The sequence below is a fragment of the Lissotriton vulgaris genome, chromosome 6 (assembly GCF_964263255.1).
Source record: "Lissotriton vulgaris chromosome 6, aLisVul1.2, whole genome shotgun sequence".
Classification (NCBI taxonomy): domain Eukaryota; kingdom Metazoa; phylum Chordata; class Amphibia; order Caudata; family Salamandridae; genus Lissotriton; species Lissotriton vulgaris.
This window is the reverse complement of record NC_141694.1, coordinates 1,228,423,200-1,228,444,593: the sequence shown is the minus strand read 5'-3', so window position 1 is coordinate 1,228,444,593 and position 21,394 is coordinate 1,228,423,200. Positions and strand designations below refer to the sequence as shown.

Below are 21,394 nucleotides of genomic sequence, written 5' to 3'. Positions count from 1 at the left end.
ACCGTCGACGGTGGCGTCGATGAGGGCGTTGACGACGGCAGCTTCAACGTCGACGATTGGACTATCTTCCTCGTTGACGAGATTGGTATCCTCGACGTCGACGAGGATGATGCCAACGATGGCTATGACGAGGATGACGTTGAGGACGACGATGGCTATGATGACGGCAGCCTTCATATTGACGACGAGCTCGTCGACGGTGCCGTCGACACTTACACCTTCGTCGACGATGACTAGTTCACCGTTGACGGTGCTCTCATCCACGACGGTTCTGTCGACGGTGTCCGCGTCGACGGTGGAAAAAGTACGGATTGTGATAAAAAGGCGGCAAATTACGCCTGAGATGACGTCCCTACCGCCTGCTTTACTTTTTGATGAGGATAATTCAGAGGAGGATGAGGATGAAGACAATGATGGTCCTTATGGAGATGCTTACAGTCCTTCACAGCTCCAGGTGAAATATCAGGACTCGGATTCTGATGGCTATTATGAGGAGGTGTGTCAACCTCCTCCCGGAGAGAGACTGCAGGGACAATCCCAGCAAGGTATGGTGGCAATGCCTTCTTCGCTTCGCTTATATCAGACCTGCAGATGATGCTCATGGACTACAGGAAGCGGTTTCCTTCACAACCTCCTGAAACCATTCACATGCCTCCTCCTACTGTACCACCTCCCACTACAACGGAGGTTCCGCCACGGAACCCAGAACCTGAGGAGGTTCATCAACCATCGGTTCAGGTGCATACAGTTCAGGATGATGATGATTCCTCGGACGACTGTGGGGATGTGACGGAGGGCCCTGATCCGAATAGAGAATGGGCGAGCTACCAGGTCCATCTTCTCCTTCACCTGATCCAGTGGATTCACCACCTGCAGACATAGGTGGTTTCCATAACCTTATGGAGCGGGCTGCCAAACGGTTTGGTTTGCCAGTTACTACAGTTCAAACGGAATGTTTTCTATATGATTTCAAAGAGCCATACAAAAGATTCCTCTGCTCTATTCCCATCATAGACCATGTGTGGTCTGAAGGAGTGAAAGCTATGCAATCACCAGCAACCGTCATACCCGTCTTACCGCGACTAGAAAAGCAGTACAGGGTACCTGATGGTAGTCCTGCGTGTCTGGTTGGCCAGCCAAGGCCGGACTCCGTGATCTCCCAGGTGGCCCAAAGGAAGTCGAAGGACCCGGCGGCTCCTCTGACCTCTCCACCTGACAAGGAGGGTAGACGCCTGGACAATGTGGGGAAGAGGATTTCCTCTATTTCAAGTCTCCTAGTTCGTGCCTCCAATGGAAAGGTTTTTATTCCAGGTTCATCCTGGTTCGCAAAACGGAAGAGAAATGGCATCCAATATTAGATCTACGGGAGCTCAACACATATCTCATAAAACTCTCCTTTAGGATGGTCACCCTGCAAGATATTCTGCGTCTTCTGCACAAAGGGGACTACATGGCGACACTGGATCTGGAAGACGCATACTTCCATGTTCCGAGCCATCCAGCTCACAGGCAATACCTACACTTCACGGTAGGCAACAGACATTTTCAATTCAAGGTGCTTCCGTTTGGTCTCAGGTCGGCGCCACAGATATTTACCAAAGTACTTGCTCCAGTAGCAGCGTTTCTCAGAAAGCAATCTCTAGAAGTATTTCCCTACCTAAACGATTGGTTTATAAAAGCTCTGACCTTTCAAGCAGCTACCAGGGCAGCCTCAATTTGCATCCAACTTTTCAGCCACCTGGGCCTGCAACTCAACAAGGAAAAATCGATCCTTTGCCCATCCAGATCAGCAAAGTTTCTAGGATCTATCCTGGATAAGGATCAATGCAAAGCTTTTCAGACGGAAGAACGTCGGAACAAACTTGTACTGTCAGCTCGTCTCTTGCAAAAGAGGAAATCGCTGTCTGTCCGTCTTTACAAGACCCTGCTAGGATCGATATAATCCTGCATACCATTGATTCCACACTGCAGACTTTGAATGCGCCCGCTGCAGGAACAGCTGGACAAGCAGTGGTACCAAGCGGAGGACTCGTTCGACGACAGGATAACGGTGACACCAGCAATGAAAAAGGCATGCAGCTGGTGGCTGGTAAAGGACAACATCTCAAAGGGTTTGACCTTCACGCTTCCTCCGTCTCCCATGGTTCTCACCACGGACGCCTCATAAGAAGGTTGGGGAGCTGTTCTGCAGGAGCTACATGTGAGTGGTCATTGTGATCCAGATCAGCGCAGGTTCCACATCAACCTATTGGAACTCAAGGCTATTCGCTTGGCCCTACAGGCCTTTCTGCCACGGATTCAGAATCGTGCAGTGCTGGTCCACACGGACAACACGACGGCCATGCACTCTGTAAACAAGCAAGGCGGGACGAGATCCCAAACACTTTCCAAGGAAGCTCAGGAGATTTGGGACTGGGCGATTCTCCACAACATTGCTCTTACAGCAGAGCACCCCTCGCGGGGCTGCTCAATACAACAGCGGATGCGTCGAGTCGCCAAAGATCGATCAGTCACAAATGAGAATTGAACCAAGCCATTCTCGACGAGGTCTTCGCATGCTGGGGAACCCTAATCATAGACCTGTTTGCGACTCCAGAGAACGCCAAATGCCAGCTCTACGCAAGCAGGGATCACCATCGGGGATCCTTGGGGAATGCACTTTCGAATGCCTGGTGCGGTGCATTTCTCTTTGCCTTTCCACCAATACCCCTGATGCCGAGACTAATCAGGAAGATCAAAGCGGAACCGTAACGAATTATTTTGATTGCACCAGCGTGGCCCCGACAGTTCTGGTACACAGAACTCCTTCTACTTCCTCGGGATCTGCCAATTCATCTGCAGCCGGTTTCGTCCCTCTTGACGATGTCTCGAGGTCAGGTGCTCCATACAAATCCGAGCTCACTCCACTTGACAGCGTGGCTCCTGAGTACAGAGAATTTCAGGACCTGAACCTCACCAAGGAGTGTAAGGATATTCTGTCTCAGGCCAGATCCCCAAGTACGAATAAGACCTATCGGGCTAAGTGGAAAAGGTTCTGTCTCTGGTGTCAGGGACAGAGTCTTCACCAATACACTTCAGCTCCGCATCAGATTTTGCCATATATTCTTTCTCTGGCTAAATCGGGTTTGGCTCATTCTTCGATCAAAGTACATCTGGCAGCCATCTCAAGATATAGACGGACATCTTCAGGTCCTTCGCTTTGGTCTGCGAGGATTGTGAAACAGTTCCTGAAGGGCCTTTTCAGGGTTTTTCCTTCGGTCCGGCCTCCTCCACCAGTATGGCAGCTTAATTTGGTATTGGCTCATCTGATGAGAACCCCTTTTAAGCCCATACATAGGGCAGACCTTAAATTTCTATCATGGAAGCTGGCTCTTCTCTTAGCTTTGACATCAGCTAGAAGGATAAGTGAGCTCCAAGCGTTTACAATTGAAGAACCTTTTCTACAGTTTAAGAAGGACGTTCTGATTCTGAGAACAAATCCAAAATTCATCCCGAATGTTCCATCTGAATTTCATCTGAATGAGCCGGTAATTTTAAAATCTTTTTTCCCACGACCTTCTACACCAGCTGAGAGGTCTTTACATTCTTTGGACGTTCAGAGATGTCTGAAATTTTATCTGGAACGCACAAAACCTTTCAGGAAGTCTCCTCAACTGTGTGTCTCCTATAGTGCACGTCGGAAGGGACTTCCGCTGTCAAGACACAGTATCTCTCGTTGGATTTCCAATGCTATCCAATTTTGCCATCAAGAAGTGGGTAAGCTGCTGCAAAGACAAGTTCGTGCTCATTCAACGAGGTCTATGGCATCGTCAGTGGCTCTATTTTCAGGAGTCCCTATCAAGGACATCTGTAGGGCAGCTACGTGGAGCAGTACCCACACCTTCACTAAGCACTACTGCCTGGATTCTTCTATGAAGAAAGATGTAGCTGTTAGACAGGCTGTCCTGAGAAATCTTTTTCAATGAGAGGTGAGCTTTCCCTACAATCCCTCCTTCCTGTAGTGCACATTTTGTATCACTTGTTGTATTCCTAGCTATGGTAACATTTATGGTTTGTTTCCAGTGAGGATAACAATGTTACATGTAATGCTATTCATGCAACAAAATGTGCTTTTATGGCTTACTGCTAGCTATTCTGATACAAAGCATGGGAATCTATGAAAGTTCCAATACTGGAGCAAGAAAACAAGTTACTTACCTGTAACTTTGGTTCCCTAGTATTGGTAACTTTCATAGTATTGGTAACTTTCATAGATTCCCATGCGCCCACCCTCCTCCCCTGGGAAAGCTTGGCCTCTTTTCATGTTATGATTGCTGTTACACAACAGCTACGAATATCTGAGGCTCTGAGGCTCTCTCAGGAAGGTTCCAAGGGGTGAGGCTCTTCTGATTGGTTGTTGCAGAAAGTTTGGTCTATTTTACAAAAAGAGGTTGATAAGCTACAAAATGAGATGAGGCTTAGGCCTAGTTTTCTCTTTTGTACCTATTACTATGGTTTTTTTTATTTACTGAGGCTCCCATTCCGACGACGGGGAATGATACAAAGCATGGGAATCTATGAAAGTTACCAATACTGGGGAACCAAAGTTACAGGTAAGTAACTTGTTTTCGTCCCTGCCAGGTCCCCAGCAGACATCCACAAGTGGATGTCTAGTGACAGACGCATCTAGAATCACTTCCACCTTGAGGAGAATATCAGATCACCAACTGTGTGCTTATGTTGCAGCAGGATGTTGCAGTATACTTGGGGAGCGATCCAGGAACTCAAGCAAATTGTTTCCACCCTGCTCAGGCAGTGTGCTGTGTTCACCCAGGCACCAGGACATACACCCCCTGATTAGTGGTACTCATTTCAAATTATTCCAGAGTGAAGTGTAGGAGCAAAATAATTGAGTAATACATTTCCTCTGTAGTTGGGCTATAAGAAACTGCCAATATATGCATTGTCACTGTATTCTGGAGGTGCTGCTGCCATGCTGGAAGTGACCTTCCTATCCTGCAAAATTAAAGACTCTGGAATTTCTAGCGCCTATAGCGCAGTTAAGTCTTGTTACAAATGAGAACATCCTAGGTTCAAGCTTTCTGTATAGGATGTGTTTTTTTCTTCAGTTTTTTAAACAGCTGTGTGTTCGCTCCAGAAGTAGAGCTTGGATATTTTCAGCTGACACACCTCGCTGTAGCTGGACTTTCCATAGACCTTTTTCATTTTAAAAGAATGCAACAATATATGGAGAACATGTATAATTTTGCCAACATAGGAAAACCCATGGTAATACTTCAGTGAATGTTTTTGTAGACACATATGAAAAAAGAGTTGACCAAGTAAAATAATATAATTACCACAAAGTATAGTATTGACAAAGAGCCAGGATATTGTTTTTGGACTTAGGAACAACTTGGTTTCAAAATTAACGGGATTATGGCTTTTCAGAGGAACACATCAGTTTTACTAGGACACCAATATATATTTTATTAGTTTGAGCCAAATGAAAAATATATCCTTGCCTAAATAATAACTTGATTAAGAGTTTGATTCAGTGTAACTGCTAAAGTCATGCCTGCTAGACAGTCAAAGTTTGGAGAGAGGAATACCAAAATAATAAAAAAATGCTAACAAATTGTCACTCTCCGACTTATTTAAATGAAACAGAGGGGAGAGCCCTTTTGTTTGAGGTAACCCCCACACCCAGAGGGTACCTGAGCAATTTTACAAAGTTCAATTTTTTTTTTTTTTTTAGGAACAGTTGTCCATATACATTAAAACATAATTCTTCTCCTTTTCCCTACATAGGAGCAACAAACCAAGCTCAGAATTAATGATCTTCGTCGGAGGCTCCTTTGCCAGATCATAAATTAATTAAAATAACTGACCGCCCCAATCAGAGTCCCTTTCCAAAGCAATACTGTGATTAGCTGCTTATTAACACATAACTGAATATTAGGATCATTACATTGTAAACTAACCATTTTGATGAATTTCTCACTAAATGTCAGCGCCTCCAGAACTAACCAAATGTAGTCCATGTAAACCGAATCATAGGTTTTCGTGAACTCTATCATGGGTAAAGCTTAATTTTCCACAATATGCTTCCCTTCATGGTAAATGTGTCCTTTGAATATCTTTAGGAGTGCTTCTGGTTAGCATAATCCCAATTTGGTGGTTTTTAACAAATGTAGGGATTTGGGCTCCCATGCACTAAGCTTGGATCACAAAGCAGGTCAAAGGTTTTGCAAGCCACCTACTTTTTTACTGCGACCCAACCTTAATTTTGCACTGTGATAGCTATACTTCTTCATCCCAGCACAAATCGACCGTTTGGAGGAGGAATCTTGTCCCACCAACAATAATAAAACAGTATTATTTTAGCACTACCACCGAATGTGCTACAATTGCTCAGATGGAAACCTAAAAGGTACATGAGACCTCCATCCCAGCACCTGGGAATGCTTCCTCTTTTTTAATCCAACGTCTGTCTTTTATAGGAGTAGAACCTGCAATAAACAAGCATTTGCAATGCAATAGGTCTCACATTAGGAAAGTTTGAGCTATTGGTATTGTAAATGACACATTTTTTGTTTAGGTGTTGTTTTTGAAAATAGCGAAATTAATACCTTTGGCATTTACAATGCCAATAGTTTTAACTTTTGCAAATGCGACACCTATAGCATTTGAAATGTAAATTGTGTTGTATTTACGTGACTTAGATATATTGATATTACAAATAACAATGGCTTTTATTTTTTTTTAAATAATTAATACTTAAATAAAAGATATTGTAATTTATAATCGCAATAGCTTAAACTTTTGTAAATAACTTTTTAGGTCTCGCGACCTATCGATGCGCGCAAGCGCATCGAGCGTAGCGAGAATTCATGTGGCGAAAACATCTTCAAACCAAAGGGCTTTCAGCCCCGCGGTTTTCATGCAGTGCCCGTGTACATGCACGCGCATCGCATCCAAGCCCAGCCCAGTCCTCCCCTAGCAGCACTCCTCCCACGCCAGCAACTCCCCCCTCCCACACCAGCACCTCCCCTCTCTCGCATTCGCGCCATCCGGCTTCTCCTCCCCTAGCAGCACTCCTCCCACAACAGCATCTCCCCCCTCCCACACCAGCACCTCCCCTCTCTCGCATTCACGCCCACCCACCAGGCTCTCCCGCCCCCATCAGGCTTCCCTCCCAATCCGCCTGCCTCCCCTCGCGCATTCACGCTCCCCCTCCAGGCTCTCCCGCCCCCATCCGGCTTCTCGCATCGCACTCTCTCCTCCCCCCTCCCTTCTCGTATTTTCTTGTTTTCATTCCTGTTCGCCAATGCTACTTTGAATCCATTCTAAACAGGCAAAAGCACTTGTGTGTGTTTTAAAAGCATGCCATGGCTTCAATGTGCGATGGCATTGCACAGGCTTATAGCCACAAGTTGAACGTGTCACTTTACCTATCCCGGTACATTCAGTTTCTGAATTTAAGGGCAAATAAGTTACATGTTCTGGTTGTGGCTCCACACTAGTGTTAACATTCTTGACTGCCTGCCTCCCCTCGCTCGCATTCCCGACCCAGGCTCTCCCGGCAGCTTTCGTTTTCCGCTTGATTGCCTTCCCTGCTGCTGCTCGCATCGCACTCTCTCCTCCCCCCTCCCTTCTCGTATTTTCTTGTTTTCATTCCTGTTTGCCAATGCTACTTTGAATCCATCCTAAACAGGCAAAAGCACTTGTGTGTGTTTTAAAAGCATGCCATGGCTTCAATGTGCGATGGCATTGCACAGGCTTATAGCCACAAGTTGAACGTGTCACTTTACCTATCCCGGTACATTCAGTTTCTGAATTTAAGGGCAAATAAGTTACATGTTCTGGTTGTGGCTCCACACTAGTGTTAACATTCTTGACTTCAGACATGCAGTTAGTGGGAGACGGGTCCACAGCGCAAAAGTGATAATCTGTTCGTCTTTTTCATCATTGCTCAAGCAGTAAAGATGCTGACATAGGCTTTGATTACAGGCAGAGTTCTTAAGATTACTCAGCAAGAAAGGGGCCACGAGACACACCTGATCACCTGCGTTCATGTGCTCTTGGAAGACTCTCAGCGGCTCTGTCTCTCGTGCACACACGCACTTATCTCACAAGCACATTCCATTCTCTCTCTCTCTCGCTCCTCCTCCTCCATGGGGCCTCCTCCCATCCACTCCCTTTCTCTCTACTGTACTCCTCTTCGCACGCACTCACTACCCTCTCCCCTCCTCCGAAATCCGCTGCCAACTTCTACTCCACACAGCCTATTCTATTCCTTTCACCCCCTGCTCCCTTTCTTGGCACCGACATCCGCTGCGGGGTACCTCCCTTCGTCCACACTATCACAGAATGTACTTCTCTTGAAGGGCAGCTCTTGACGCCTCTTGAACTCCGATGCCCAAAAAAGAAAAAAACATGTTTTTTAAACAATCCCAAAAGTTTGTCTGCCCTCTTTTTACTGTGTCCCTCACTGACTTTCAATTCTCACCATCCTCCATTCTCTGCATGCTCCATTCTCGCCATACTCCAATCTCGCCATACTCCAGCTCCTATAAAATCAGGCCAGGGTGAAATTCTGATCACACCACTTAAGTTAGCCAAATTCCCATTACTTGATTTGGTCTACTTTTTTAAGTAACGCAGCACCTCATATGGATAGATTGAAACCCTTAGGATGGTATTACTTGACATATTTGTCCACAGGCTCGTTTGCTTAAAAAATATCCCCTTAGATACTGTTAAGCAGAATGTTGCAATGTAGTCCGGGCCATTACTACAGTTTCTGTGTTAAATATTAAGGGACACCACCACAGCACTCAGGGACACCATCACACCACTCAACAACACAACCACACCACTCAGGGACATCACCACACCACTCAGGGACACCACCACAACACTCAGGGACACCACCACAACACTCAGGGACACCACCACATCACTCAGGGACACCACCACATCATCAGTCAGGGACACCACCACACTACTCAGGGACACCACCAAACTACTCAGGGACACCACCACATCACTCAGGGACACCACCACACCACTCAGGGATACCAACACAGCACTCAGGGACACCACCGCAGACCTTAGGGACACCAACACAGCACTCAGGGAGACCACCACATCACTAATGTACACCACAAAATCAATGAAGGACACCACCACATCACTCAGGGACACCACCACACCACTCAGGGACACCACCACACCACTCAGGGACACCACCACATCACTCTGGGACACCACCACATCACTCATGGACACCACCACATCACTCTGGGACACCACCACATCACTCTGGGACACCACCACATCACTCTGGGACACCACCACATCACTCTGGGACTCCACCACATCACTCTAATACACCACCACATCACTCAGCACCATAACAGCATCACTCAGCACCACAACAGCACTGTCCTTGCTGGCTAACAACAAGCATTCCCATAGCCAATAGGACTCGCATTAGGAAAGTGTAAGCTATTGGCTTTGTAAATAACAATGCTATTCATTTATATATTTTCAATGCCAACACATATTAAAAAAATAATCGTCATTTACAATACCAATAGCTCACACTTTCCTAATGCGAGATTGGCAACGCCAGTGCTTGTTATTTATGCAGCATAATATCCTTTGTGCAACTATATCAACTGTTGCGTGGCTAAACACTTATAAGGTCCCAAATGCAAAGCCTATTGGCTATGCCAATGCTTGGTGTGGTTGTGTGTGTTGTTGGGTAAGTGTGGTTGTGTGTGGGTGTGGTTGTGGGTAGGTTTGGGTGTGTGTGTGGATGTGTTTTTGGGTGTGCTTGGGTGTGGGTGTGGGTGTGGTTGTGGGTGTAGGTGTGGGTGTGTATGTGGATATGTTTTTGGGTGTGCTTGGGTGTGGTTGTGTGTGTGTGTGTGTGTGTGTGTGGTTGTGTGTGTGGTTTTGTGTGTGGTTGTGTTTTGTGTGTTTGTGTGGTTGTGTGTGTGGTCGTGGTTGTGTGTGTTTGTGTATGGCTGTGTGTGTGATTGTGTGTGCTTGTGTGGGGCTGTGTGTGTGTGTGGTTGTGTGTGTGTGGTTGTGTGTGTGTGTTTGTGTGCATGGTTGTGTTTGTGTGTGTGGTTGTGTGTGTTTGTTGTGTGGGTGGTTGTGTGTGTGGTTGTGGTTGTGTATCTGTGTGGTTGTGTGCGTGGTTGTGTGTGATTGTGGTTGTGTGTGAAATTATTTATTAACATTGCGCTATTTTATTTGTATGTGCCCACAACAGTAAACGCTACATAAATGTGTGCTTATTTAAAGCTGTGTTAGGGGAAGGAGGGCTAACATGGCGGACAGGCTGAGGGGTGAGCACATGTAGCAGGAGTTTTACTATAAGTCTGAGGGTGGCACTGAGCCCTGTTTACACACACGATGGCAAGGTGTTTATTAAATAACCGCTATAATTGTTCAGAAGACCCTACATAAACACACAATGTTTTGTAAAAGCAAAAAAGTTGCATAAAAAAGTAGACGCAAAATAATTCTGTAGTTACTTAAAGACAGAATAGGGGTAGAACGCCTAACATGGCGGCTAATAAAGATAACATGGCTACCAGGCTGATAAATGAGCACATTTATAAAAATTTATTTAAGGGTGTCACAGAGCCCTGTTTACACAAACTAGGTCGAGGTGTTTTGTAAATAACTTTAATGCTTCATAAGACCCTACATTAACATACAATAGTCCTGCATTAACACGAGTTCCCTTTATTGTACTTCTGTCCTTTATTTAAAAGCACATTATATGGATAAAAAATGTGTCCGCAAACAATACAAACTAATATTGTATCTTTTAAAAAGTACAGACTTTTGTTTAATCCAAAACATTAGAATTTGGCGTAAAATAATTAATCTTAGAGGACAAACTTTAATTTAAGCAGATGTCTGTGTGTGGCTTTTTTTCTCTCTTGTGCCTTGGGTTTGTTTCCTTTAAACACGTGAATTCCCCTAAACATTCATTAAGCAGGGTGGCTCTGTCTAGATTGCCCCTGTGGCGCCAGCTGTCTGTTTCCAGCGGAGCAGAAGGAGCTGAAGAAGCAGGATGCACGTGCTGTTTCTGAAAATGAGGTGTTGCTGAAAGAGGATGGCTCTGTTGGCCTGTTGGTACAGTGGCGCCTGTTGCCTGTTCTCAGCTAACAGTTGCTAATTAAGCATTGTAGCTGTGGAACTGAAACACTGACACCGAAATGTGCATTAAAAGAGTGTAAAACACCATTTATTTAAAAAAGTTAGCCTAAACACACAATTTCTTTAACCTTAGTTTGACAAACAATTAAACTGCTACAACTAATCACGCGCGAAAGTTCAATTAAATTCCAGAACAAATGCCTGAACAGAAGGAGGACACGTAGCTGTTTAATTTTTTTGCAAAGTATGTTTAATCTTCAGCCTTTGCTAATTGGCTGACGTTTTCACTCTCCTCCCTCTGATCCGGCTTTTATTACCCACATAATTGTGTAGCGTATCCTTTTTTTTATTCCATTATTGTGCTTAAACAAAATACATGATGCAATGTCCATGACATAACAGCGGTTGTGTGCAAATAAAGAAAGTGACATTAAATGCGAGGGTGAGAGGACACAACTACAAGCTGACAACAAGAAAGAGAGACGGGTTAGGAAAGGGAGAGTTATAGTAAAAAAAAATTAACATTTACATCCACATTAAAAAAAATATTTGTTTTCCACCTTTAAAAATGGAACACTTGACATTGCTCAATCGGATGCAGCAAATGTGAGGGCGCAAAGTAAACATGGCCAGTGGGCGGGTGGAAGCGTGCTCTGTGTGGAGGGCAGGTAGAAGGCAGATACAAGTAAGGACGGGACGAACAGTGATTCATTTAACAGTTGTTATAGACATTGCATCAGGGCACAAATTAGTGGTGATGCTGCATGTAAATACATTACAACAAAGCGCTTAACTGCGGTCCTAATCTGTGCGTGCGTTTGTATATTAACCGTTTGAGTTGATTCGGTGAATGAATAAAGGTGTGAAGAGGGGTATATCATAAGAGCTGTTTTGTATTTGTTTTGTGTGACAGGAGCATTTTTATAAAAGAAAAAGTTGACCTCTATAACAGGTAAGTGTAGGACGAGTGTTATTAAAAGCTATATAATAATCGAAAAAAGAAAAGGAAACACTACACAATTATGTGGTTATTAAAAGCTTGGTCAGAGGGAGGGGAGTGAAAATGGTAGCCACTTTGCAAACGCAATAATAGAAAGTTAAATTAAATGCGAGGTGAGAAAAAAAGAGAGTTAAGACAGCGGCCAGGCAAACGGGGGTGTGAAGGGGAAACGAGTTAAGACAGCGGCCGTGTTTGCAAAAAAGTAAAATAGTTGTGCAAATAAAGAAAGTGACATTAAATGCGAGGGTGAGAGGACACAACTACAAGCTGACTACAACAAAGAGGGGCGGGTTAGGAAAGGGAGAGTTATAGTAAGAAATGTTAACAAGCAATGTCCTGAGCAAATAGTGGGGGCCTGAAGCAGTGGAGTGGGAGAGGTGAGGGGGGGAGTCATGGGGAGATTAAGGGACAGAAGACAAGCAGCCGTGAAGTGCAGGTGGGGGGCAGGGAGCAGAGCCTTTGAAGAGCCAGAGTGAGTGAAGTGAATAATTAAGGGAGGAGGCGGGGGCGGGGAGCAGAGCCTTTGAAGAGCCAGAGTGAGTGAAGTGAATAATTAGGGGAGGAGAACTGGCAGGCTGATAGGCAGAAGGCTCAGGCAAGCTCGTGCACGAGGCGTGCACTTCCCAAAATCCGCTGGAGAGCACTTGCCTTAAGTATGGTTTGGCTGCATTAGGGCTCTTTTCCTATTCCTGCGGAATAGGAAAGGGGCGAGCCCTAAAAAGGCATTCTGTGGATAACATTGGGGAAGGCATGTAACAGGCTCGTGACCTGCTGTCTACTCTCCGTTCCGACAGCCAATGTTGACAAACTCGAAGCTGTCCAGCTTTACCCGGGGTGCTGGTATCCACCCAATGGTATGTTGCCACAATTGTACACCACTAATATGTGGCATTGTTATTCAGAAGGACGTTGGGACACCCCTTTCGCATCTTCTCCTCCATCTAAATCATGAGTTGCAAAGTGCACATCGCAAGTCTGAAAGTCGTTTCTGACCTAGAGTGTGATCTTGGGACATAGTAGTTTGAATTTACAAAGCCGGTGATTTTGCAAATCGCAGGCTTTGCAACTTCAAAAACCATTCATTGATCAGGCTCTTGATCCTCAGTTATGTTTACTAGAACCTGTCTCAATATTTTAGTATCACAATTTAAAAGGCTGAGCCACATGAGTGGATGTGTTTTTTTGTTACTTTAAAATGATTTCTGTTTGTTACATGCCAAAGCGTAACATTACTGTTCGAACACATTCCTGATGTATCTGCAGAAGTGGCACAATTGTGTCTTAAAATTAAACAGATATAATTAGTTTAAATTTTTCCTAGACCAGGAGGCTTAAGTTGTTGTAAGCAATCAATTTCCTGATAAATCTCTTTAAGTATTATATAATAATCTAAATTGTCGTTGGTGCTATTCTTTTTCTTCAAAAGTAACCATCATATTATCCGTAAGCAACTACTAATTGATGTAGGTTCCTGTGACTGTCCTCTTTGAAAATTCTTCATACAACTTGCATATCCGCAGTGGGTCAGTGATAATAAGAGTTAAAAAAAATATTTGTTGCCCAAAGACTTTGATGCTGCAACTTTTGCTAGAAAAATCTCTCTTATGTCAGCAATTATTAAGGAACACTATCACTGTGTAAATCTCGAATTATTTAATTGAGTATATATTTGATATTATTAATTTATCCAATGTACATGTATTTATATATGTACATGTATTTATATAGCGCAAATCACTGACCGAGGTCGGTATCTAAGCGCTTGCTTAGGGAACCCGTCCTGGTATTCCCCTGTGAGATAACCCCGGCAGGGTATCCACAAGGTGAAAGCCAGGCATCCCGCCGCGAGGGGCCGTTGTGGAGATTAAGCAAGCTATTGCCCAGAGTCGCAGAGTGTGAACCCGTGAGTCGAGAAGGCACCGGAGCGAGAATTATCGAGTCCGTGGAATTTTTGAGCCCTAGACCCGCCGAGGCGGGGAATTGAACCCTGGTACAGGTCCGATCTCAGCTTCCGGGTCTGCCGCCTCTAACCCCTGAGCCACACTTCTCCACTGGTATGTTTTCTCCTAAGAAAGCAATGTTATTGCGCCACATTCACTGCTCATCCACCCCAGATAAATTGGATTCAGCGTCTACCAAAAAGAACACGAGACCCACTAGTAGATTTATTTTCACCCAAGAATAATTGGGACCTTCTAAGCGAATTTAAAAATAAGGTCTCATCAAAAAATCTAATTGTTGTTCTGCATGTAGAGGTTGTCAGTACTTTGTGAAATTACATGTCTGTGAATAATTCCTTTTCTGTTTTTGTAAAGTAACTGTTAACATTTCCGTCACAGGGAGGTCTTTGGTGCTTTGGTGGAAATGGACTTCCTTATGCAGAAAGTTTGAGCTTAGTTCCTTTGGAGAAAGTGGAGATATTCTGCCTGCAGGCCCTAGTAAAGCATTCCAAGGTAATCCATGTACATTTGATATACTCAATAGACTGGGTAGTTAACTTATCTTTTTATGATTTGCAGAGAGATTGCCTTAAAATGTGTTTAGGTTGTCAGATAAATTGTACACCTCTGTTTCACCAGCCAGTGAACACATTTCCGAATTGTTAAACCGTCAAGATTGGCTCTTCTGTTCTCCTGGTAACCCTCTTTTTAAATATTTTGATAGTAGGAATAATACCAAGTACCACTCAAGCCTGTATCCAAGCAAAAAGCCAGAATCTTTTATTTTAAATGGTAGGATACAGATTAGCATCAAAGAAATCTGATGCAAAAAGTACTTCCAAGAATGGCAGGTGGAAGAACACATGGCTCCCAATTTCCCGGCCGCATTTTCAAGCATTACAACAGTGGTCTCATTTAGGCAGTGTCATGCCTCTTCTGGATACCTGGTCTGGCCAATCTTGATTCCATCACTAGTGTCTTGTAACTTCCCTTTAGCACCTTGGGGGGGAGCTAAGCTGCAGGTTAAGCTAGGAGTCGGCCGTAGCAACATTGTTGGATGAACAGTTTAATCTTCAGTGACCTACTGTTAATGCACCCACACCTATGTAAATAATATCACAGTGGATGTTAAAGTTGCTTTTTTTTTTTTACAGAAGATAGATTATTAGAAGAGGAATAAATATGCTCTAGATCTTTAGACATTCTGGAAATACACATTTGTTCTTAACTTCTAGAGAGTCAAGTTGTCAATTTGGGAATAAAGATCACAACCCTTCAAATTAAGTTTCTCACATTTGCACCACCTCCCCTATCAACTAACTAGTTATCTGCCTGGTCACTGGGCACAACTACAGGAGAGTCAAGGTTATTGACGCTGGTGGTCAAGTGATACAGTGCACTGTGCTGATGGATTCATATTATATTGTGTCACCTAGGAGACAGCTAAATAATGTGGCTCTGGGGTGGCTGTTTATAAGATAGAATATAACTTTTTTGACCTGTAAACAATGGCATACTTGTAAAATATCTTCTTATTATGATTTTAATTGCTGTAAGCAACACATGTAGGTTTCTGATTTTTTTATTCTGCTGTACCAACGCTATTCATTTTAATATTTGCAAGGTTGTCACTCACTGTGAAAAAATTGTAGCAAATGGAGGCCTTCAATTATTACAGAGGATCTACCAGCTTCGCCCGGATTCTCCCAAAATACGGCGAAATATAGTTCGCATAATAGGAAATTTATCTTTACATGAACGACTTCATCCGGCTATCGTACGTTCAGGTAAAAATTAATATTACTAAAGTCAGTGCTTCTGTTTTCCATTAATATGCCTCACTCATGTCTATATTGTGAACCACCTTTGCAGACTTTAGGAGTTTTTTTCACCTTTGAGAAAAAAGGAAATTTAACCCGGTGTGGTGCACTTTCTGTTTACCTAATCCTGCTTCTTTTAACCTATTTTGCTAAAATATCAGCTTCTGACCAGTACATTTTCTACTGTCGCTTTAGTAGGGATTAGGCATCATCCATGATGCCAGGAGCTGACAGAAAGATCTTTTTTTAACACAAATGTTATTTCATAATGGCATAGACATTACAGCATAATGATGTTTAAGCATCGTAGGACATATAAACATGAATTGTACTCAACACATCTACATATTAGGTACTGTTATGCATAGTTGAAAATGTGTCGAGTAATATATCAGTGATAATCATAAACAAAGGACCAATTATTAGTATACCAAATCCCAAACCACCCATATCCCTACCCAAAACGTATAACCGCTATGTGTCACTTGAGGACCAACCATATAAAAAGAAGGGGAGGAGGAGATAAAGATAACCTCTTACCAGGCGTTTCTCAGTTGCCAGTTCAGTTATACCACTTTTTCATTTTTTTTTTGTTTTAACATTTTGACACAATGTTTGAAATGGGAATGTATAAGAGCAGATACTCAATATCCCAGAGTACCTGTTTGCGACTGAGAAGTGCAGATCCTCTCCCGTTATAAGTATTGTAAAGTGCAAGTACTCTCTTTTTCTAAGTAAAGAAGTACAGGCACTCAGTTCCTGACGGTAGCTGCACTTTATAGCATTGGTTTGGCAATAAATTTCATTTGGTACTGTGCCTCCTCAAACCATTCATGTATCTGGCTCCAGCAGCTCAGAAAGGAGAGACCCAAGTCGCCATTGAGGTCAGTTTGCTCCCCGCGAACCAAAAAATAGGGGGTGAACCCTCCCTCCGCTAGCGCTTTGATTTAGTATGTAGCCCTGACTCAGGAGTCAGTGTGTGATGAACCTTCGACCTTTTTAAATAAAAACAGACTAGTTGGTATCAGTGTTGTTTCTTCTTTTCTTCTGAATTATTCCCGGCACACAGTTCCCACCAGCAAGTTATGGTCAAGTAATATGAATCAGAAGTGGCATTTTGTTGCCACAATATTAAACTGCAAGTTGCAATTTGTTGGTATCCTGACGTTTGAGCTACTCAATTTGTCAGGAATAGGGCGGCAGGGGGGGGAGGTCCCGGTCCCCGAAGTACCCCCGGTAAACCCGGCCATTCCAGTCGACGCCCCGGTACCAATCCCGGACGCGGGTCAGCCGATTCCGGTTGTTGTTACGCCCGCCAACGAGGAGGACATGCCTCCGGAATTAGCCGCCCAGTTGGCCGCATGGCTCGGCAGAAAAACAGGGGGTGCTACGGCACCTGAAGACACGGCCGAAGAGGCCAAGTTACTAATGGAGCAGTTGCGGCAGTCGCGAGCTGCCGCAAAGGCGAATCTCCCTCTTGTCCCCCCACAGGTGACCTTGGAAGGAACGGCAGCTGGCGTTGAGAAAACAGCGGGAACGACAACGGAGCCGGGTAAGCAGGCATTGCCAATGGCGAGGGAGGGCTCTTTGCCCTCAAGACGGGAGAGGGTGGTCCAACATATACCGTTGGCCACAAAAGAATTGATATGGGCTGATAAGTATGTAAATATGTTTTCTCTGCTGACTGACCATCGTGAGATGGAGTATGCTAAAACGCAGAAAGATTTGTGGCACCCGAGTGTATGGCGAGCAAAAATGGCGGGATTCAGGGTTGATGAGACAATCACAAATTGGGCCAAGGCCTTTGCGATGTTTACTGCAATTATTGGAGAACGTAAGCCCGAGGTTTTGCCCGAATTGTCTTGCTATCAGGCACGAAAAATGGATTTTTATGAAACGTATGAGGGCAATGAGTGGATGGGTTACGATATGAAGTTCCGTAAGGCCAAGGAGTACGATTCATCTCTGACGTGGGATTGTCTCGACTCGATTTCTTGGCAGAAGCAGCTCCTGCCGGGCGCGACGAAGTCGTCCTCGCTAGGCAGGAATGGGTCGGGGCCTTCCCGCCAACAGCCCGCGGTGCCCTTTCGAGCGGGCCCCGGTGGCGACCACCAAGCAAGGACTGGTGGGAACGGGGGTAAGAGAGGGGTCTGTTGGAATTTTAACAGGGGCAATTGCACCAGGCCTCAAGGGACATGTAAGTTCAGACATGCGTGTGCAGGTTGCGGGAATTCCTCGCACCCCGAGAGTTCGTGCAGATCCAAGAATAGTGGGTCGGGTGGTAGAGGAGGGTCCAAACAAGACTGAGGGGGACCACTGTGTACCGCTACCTACCCCTGTTGATATCATGGCAATGATCCCCTGGCTAAACGAATACCCTGATCATGTCTCCGCCGGGGTGTTGAGGAATGGATTCTTATATGGTTTCCACATCCCGGCGGGGGATTTTCGTGGGGAGCCACTTTGTAGAAACCAACTGTCGGCTCAGCATAATCCAGCGGTGGTGGAGAGGAAGATTGCAAAAGAGGTTGCCCTTGGCCGGGTTGCTGGCCCATATAGGCAACCGCCAGCAACTGATTTCATCTGTTCCCCGTTAGGAGTGGTTCCCAAGAAAGACCCGGGGGAATTTAGGCTGATCCACAACTTGTCGGCTCCGAGGGGTCTCTCGGTGAACGATGCGATTGACCCGGGAGTTTGTTCGGTGCGGTACGCATCTTTCGATGATGCCGTCACCATGTTGAATCGCCTGGGGCCCGAGCGCTGATGGCGAAGTCAGATATCGAGTCGGCGTTCCGGTTGCTCCTGGTACACCCACGGGATCAGCGTCTGTTAGGCTTTGTGTTCCAGGGACGTTACTACATGGATAGATGTATGCCAATGGGTTGCTCCATCTCTTGTGCTTATTTTGAGAAATTCAGCTGTTTTTTGGCAGGGCATTCACCGAAGCCACTGGCCATAGCCATGTTATGCATTACTTAGATGATTTTCTGTTCTTGGGGGCAGCCGGCGACACGAAATGTGCGCAGGCGCTACAGGAGTTTTGCATCCTCATGAAGGAATTCGGAGTGCCATTGGCACCAGGTAAGACGGTGGGACCATCTACTTCACTGGAGTTTCTGGGAATTGAACTCGATTCTGTGGAGGGATGTTTCCGTTTGCCAGTAGGGAAAGTAGCGAAATTCAGGGCTTCCCTGGAACTGTGCCTTAGTAAGGAGAAAGTTACCCTCCATCAGTTACAACAAGCAGTGGGTCAGCTTAACTTTGCCCTAAGAGTGATACCAATGGCTCGCCCCTTTTCCCGCTCTATTGCACAAGCTATGGTCGGTCTCAAGGAAGGACACCACCGCACGAGACTGTCTGCAGAGGTTCGCCAGGACATGCGCATATGGTTGGCATTTCTGGCGGACTTCAACGGTCGAGTGGTATGGAACAAGCCACCAGCGTCTTCGGACGAGCTAGGTTTGTGGACCGATTCGGCGGGGAGCGTGGGATTTGGCGCAATCTTTGATAATCGATGGTCGGCGCAAACATGGCCTACGTGGTGGCACACCAGCGGTCTCACCAATAACATTGGGTTCCTCGAGCTATTCCCCATGTTTGTGGCTCTGATGGCATGGCCGGACGAGTTCAGAGATCGCTCTGTGGTATTTTGGTCCGACAATATGACTGTTGTTGAATGTATAAATAATCAGGCAGCACGCTGCAAGTGGATATTGAGATTGTTGAAGGAAATTGTACTACTTTGCATGAGACTGAATATGCAATTCAGGGCGAAACATGTGCCTGGTGTACTGAATCAGGCTGCTGACGCACTGTCTCGTTCACATATGCAGGCTTTCAGGGGTTATCTACCTTCTGCGGACCTAGCGGCGGCACCATTTCCCGAAGCACTCTGGCTACTCGGTGCCCCGGATTACAAGACCTCGTGGCAGCAAGCTTAGCCCCCAGGACGAGGAAGGCATACGAAGGAGCGTTTCGTTCCTATTGTGCATTTTTGGGTCCGGCAGGGGAGGAGAAATGGGGTCAGGAGGATTGCTTCCTAAAGTTTCTGGTGGCATTACACAGGGAAGGCCGATCAGTAGCAACGGCCAATAGGCACCGGGCTGCCATTTCATTCATGGCGCAGGCGCATGGCATCAAGGACCCGACATCGTCCTTTTTGGTAAAGAAAACCCTCCGTGGCTGGCAACGCCTGGAAGGTCGTAGAGTAGACGAGAGGCGCCCGATTGGGTTAGAAAGGTTGTCCCTGCTTATGTGGACACTACCCACGACATGTTCCTCCCATTTCGAAGCAGTACTGTTCCGGGCTGCTTTCGCAATAGCGTTCCATGGGGCTATGCGGGTAAGCGAACTGGTCGCAAAGAATAAGAAAGATGTGGAGGGAGGTCTGTGACGGGATCACATCCTGATATGGGGTGATTCAATGGTGGTCACAATAGCCAAGTCCAAGACTGACCAGAGAGCTATGGGAGACAGTATCGTTGTCCAGCGCATGCGAGGGTCCCCCATGTGCCCGGTAAAGTGCGTTTAGGAATATTTGGCGCAAAGGGCGGATACATGGGGGGGGAGCCTGCTGAGACACATTGATGCCACCCCACTGACGAGGTTTCAGTTTCAGAGGGTGCTAACAATGGCAATCGCAGCGGCGGGCTTGGACCCGTGCGATTTTGGGACCCACTTCTTTAGGATAGGGGCTGCTACTGAGGCTACAGCCAGGGGTCAGAGTGTTGAGGAGGTGAAACAGTTGGGACGATGGTCCTCGAATTGTTTTAAAAGGTATGTGCGATTGCACATGTTGTGAAGTCAAGTTACATGCACTCACGCTTCTTGTCTTCTGTTTAATTTACAGTTTCGCGAGCATGTTATGCGGGGCGGAATTTGCAGTCGACCCAGCACCAGGGGACCAGCGGTCAGAGATCACCAGCTGAGGAGAGAGTGGTGTGGGTCGTGGGCCACTCTTACGTGAGGCGGGCCGGGGACGTATACAAAGCAGGTGACGTGACTCGCGCAGCTGGGGAATACGGGTACAGAGTGACCTTCCACAGAAGGGGCGGGCTCTGTATTGACCAGTTTGAATCTTTTGTCGAGGAACTCTTAGGGCGGCAGAGGTCACAGCCATCTGTAATCATAGTACACCTGGGGGGCAATGACATGGTGACACTCGGCAGGCGAGTACTACTCGAGCGAGTTTTGTCTACCGTTAGCTGGCTGGCGAGAAGGATCCCGGGGTGCACGATGGCATGGTCCCACATGATTCCCAGGAAGGTGTGGCGGGGGGGCCTCTCGGTGTCAGCACTGAACCATTCAGTGAAAAAGGTCAACAACAAAATTGGTAGGTTGTTTCGCTTGGCGCAGTTGTAAATGTATGTATAGGCATTTATATAGCGCACTACTTACCCGGAGGGTCCCAAGGCGCTTCGACCGCTGCGAAACCCTTCCTGGCTTCCCTGAGAGATGGTCCCTTAATG

At 45.8% G+C, this 21,394-nt stretch overlaps 1 protein-coding gene across 1 annotated transcript in view; it reads left to right on the top strand.

Annotated features, from left to right (window-relative positions):
• SERAC1 (serine active site containing 1) overlaps nt 1-21,394 on the top strand; it is a 293,263-nt gene that overhangs the window by 120,749 nt on the left and 151,120 nt on the right. Inside the window, exons 7-8 of the mRNA XM_086927320.1 lie at nt 14,506-14,619; nt 15,731-15,893. Coding sequence (XP_086783446.1) covers nt 14,506-14,619; nt 15,731-15,893 — 277 coding nt within the window. The remainder of the gene's footprint in view (nt 1-14,505; nt 14,620-15,730; nt 15,894-21,394) is intronic.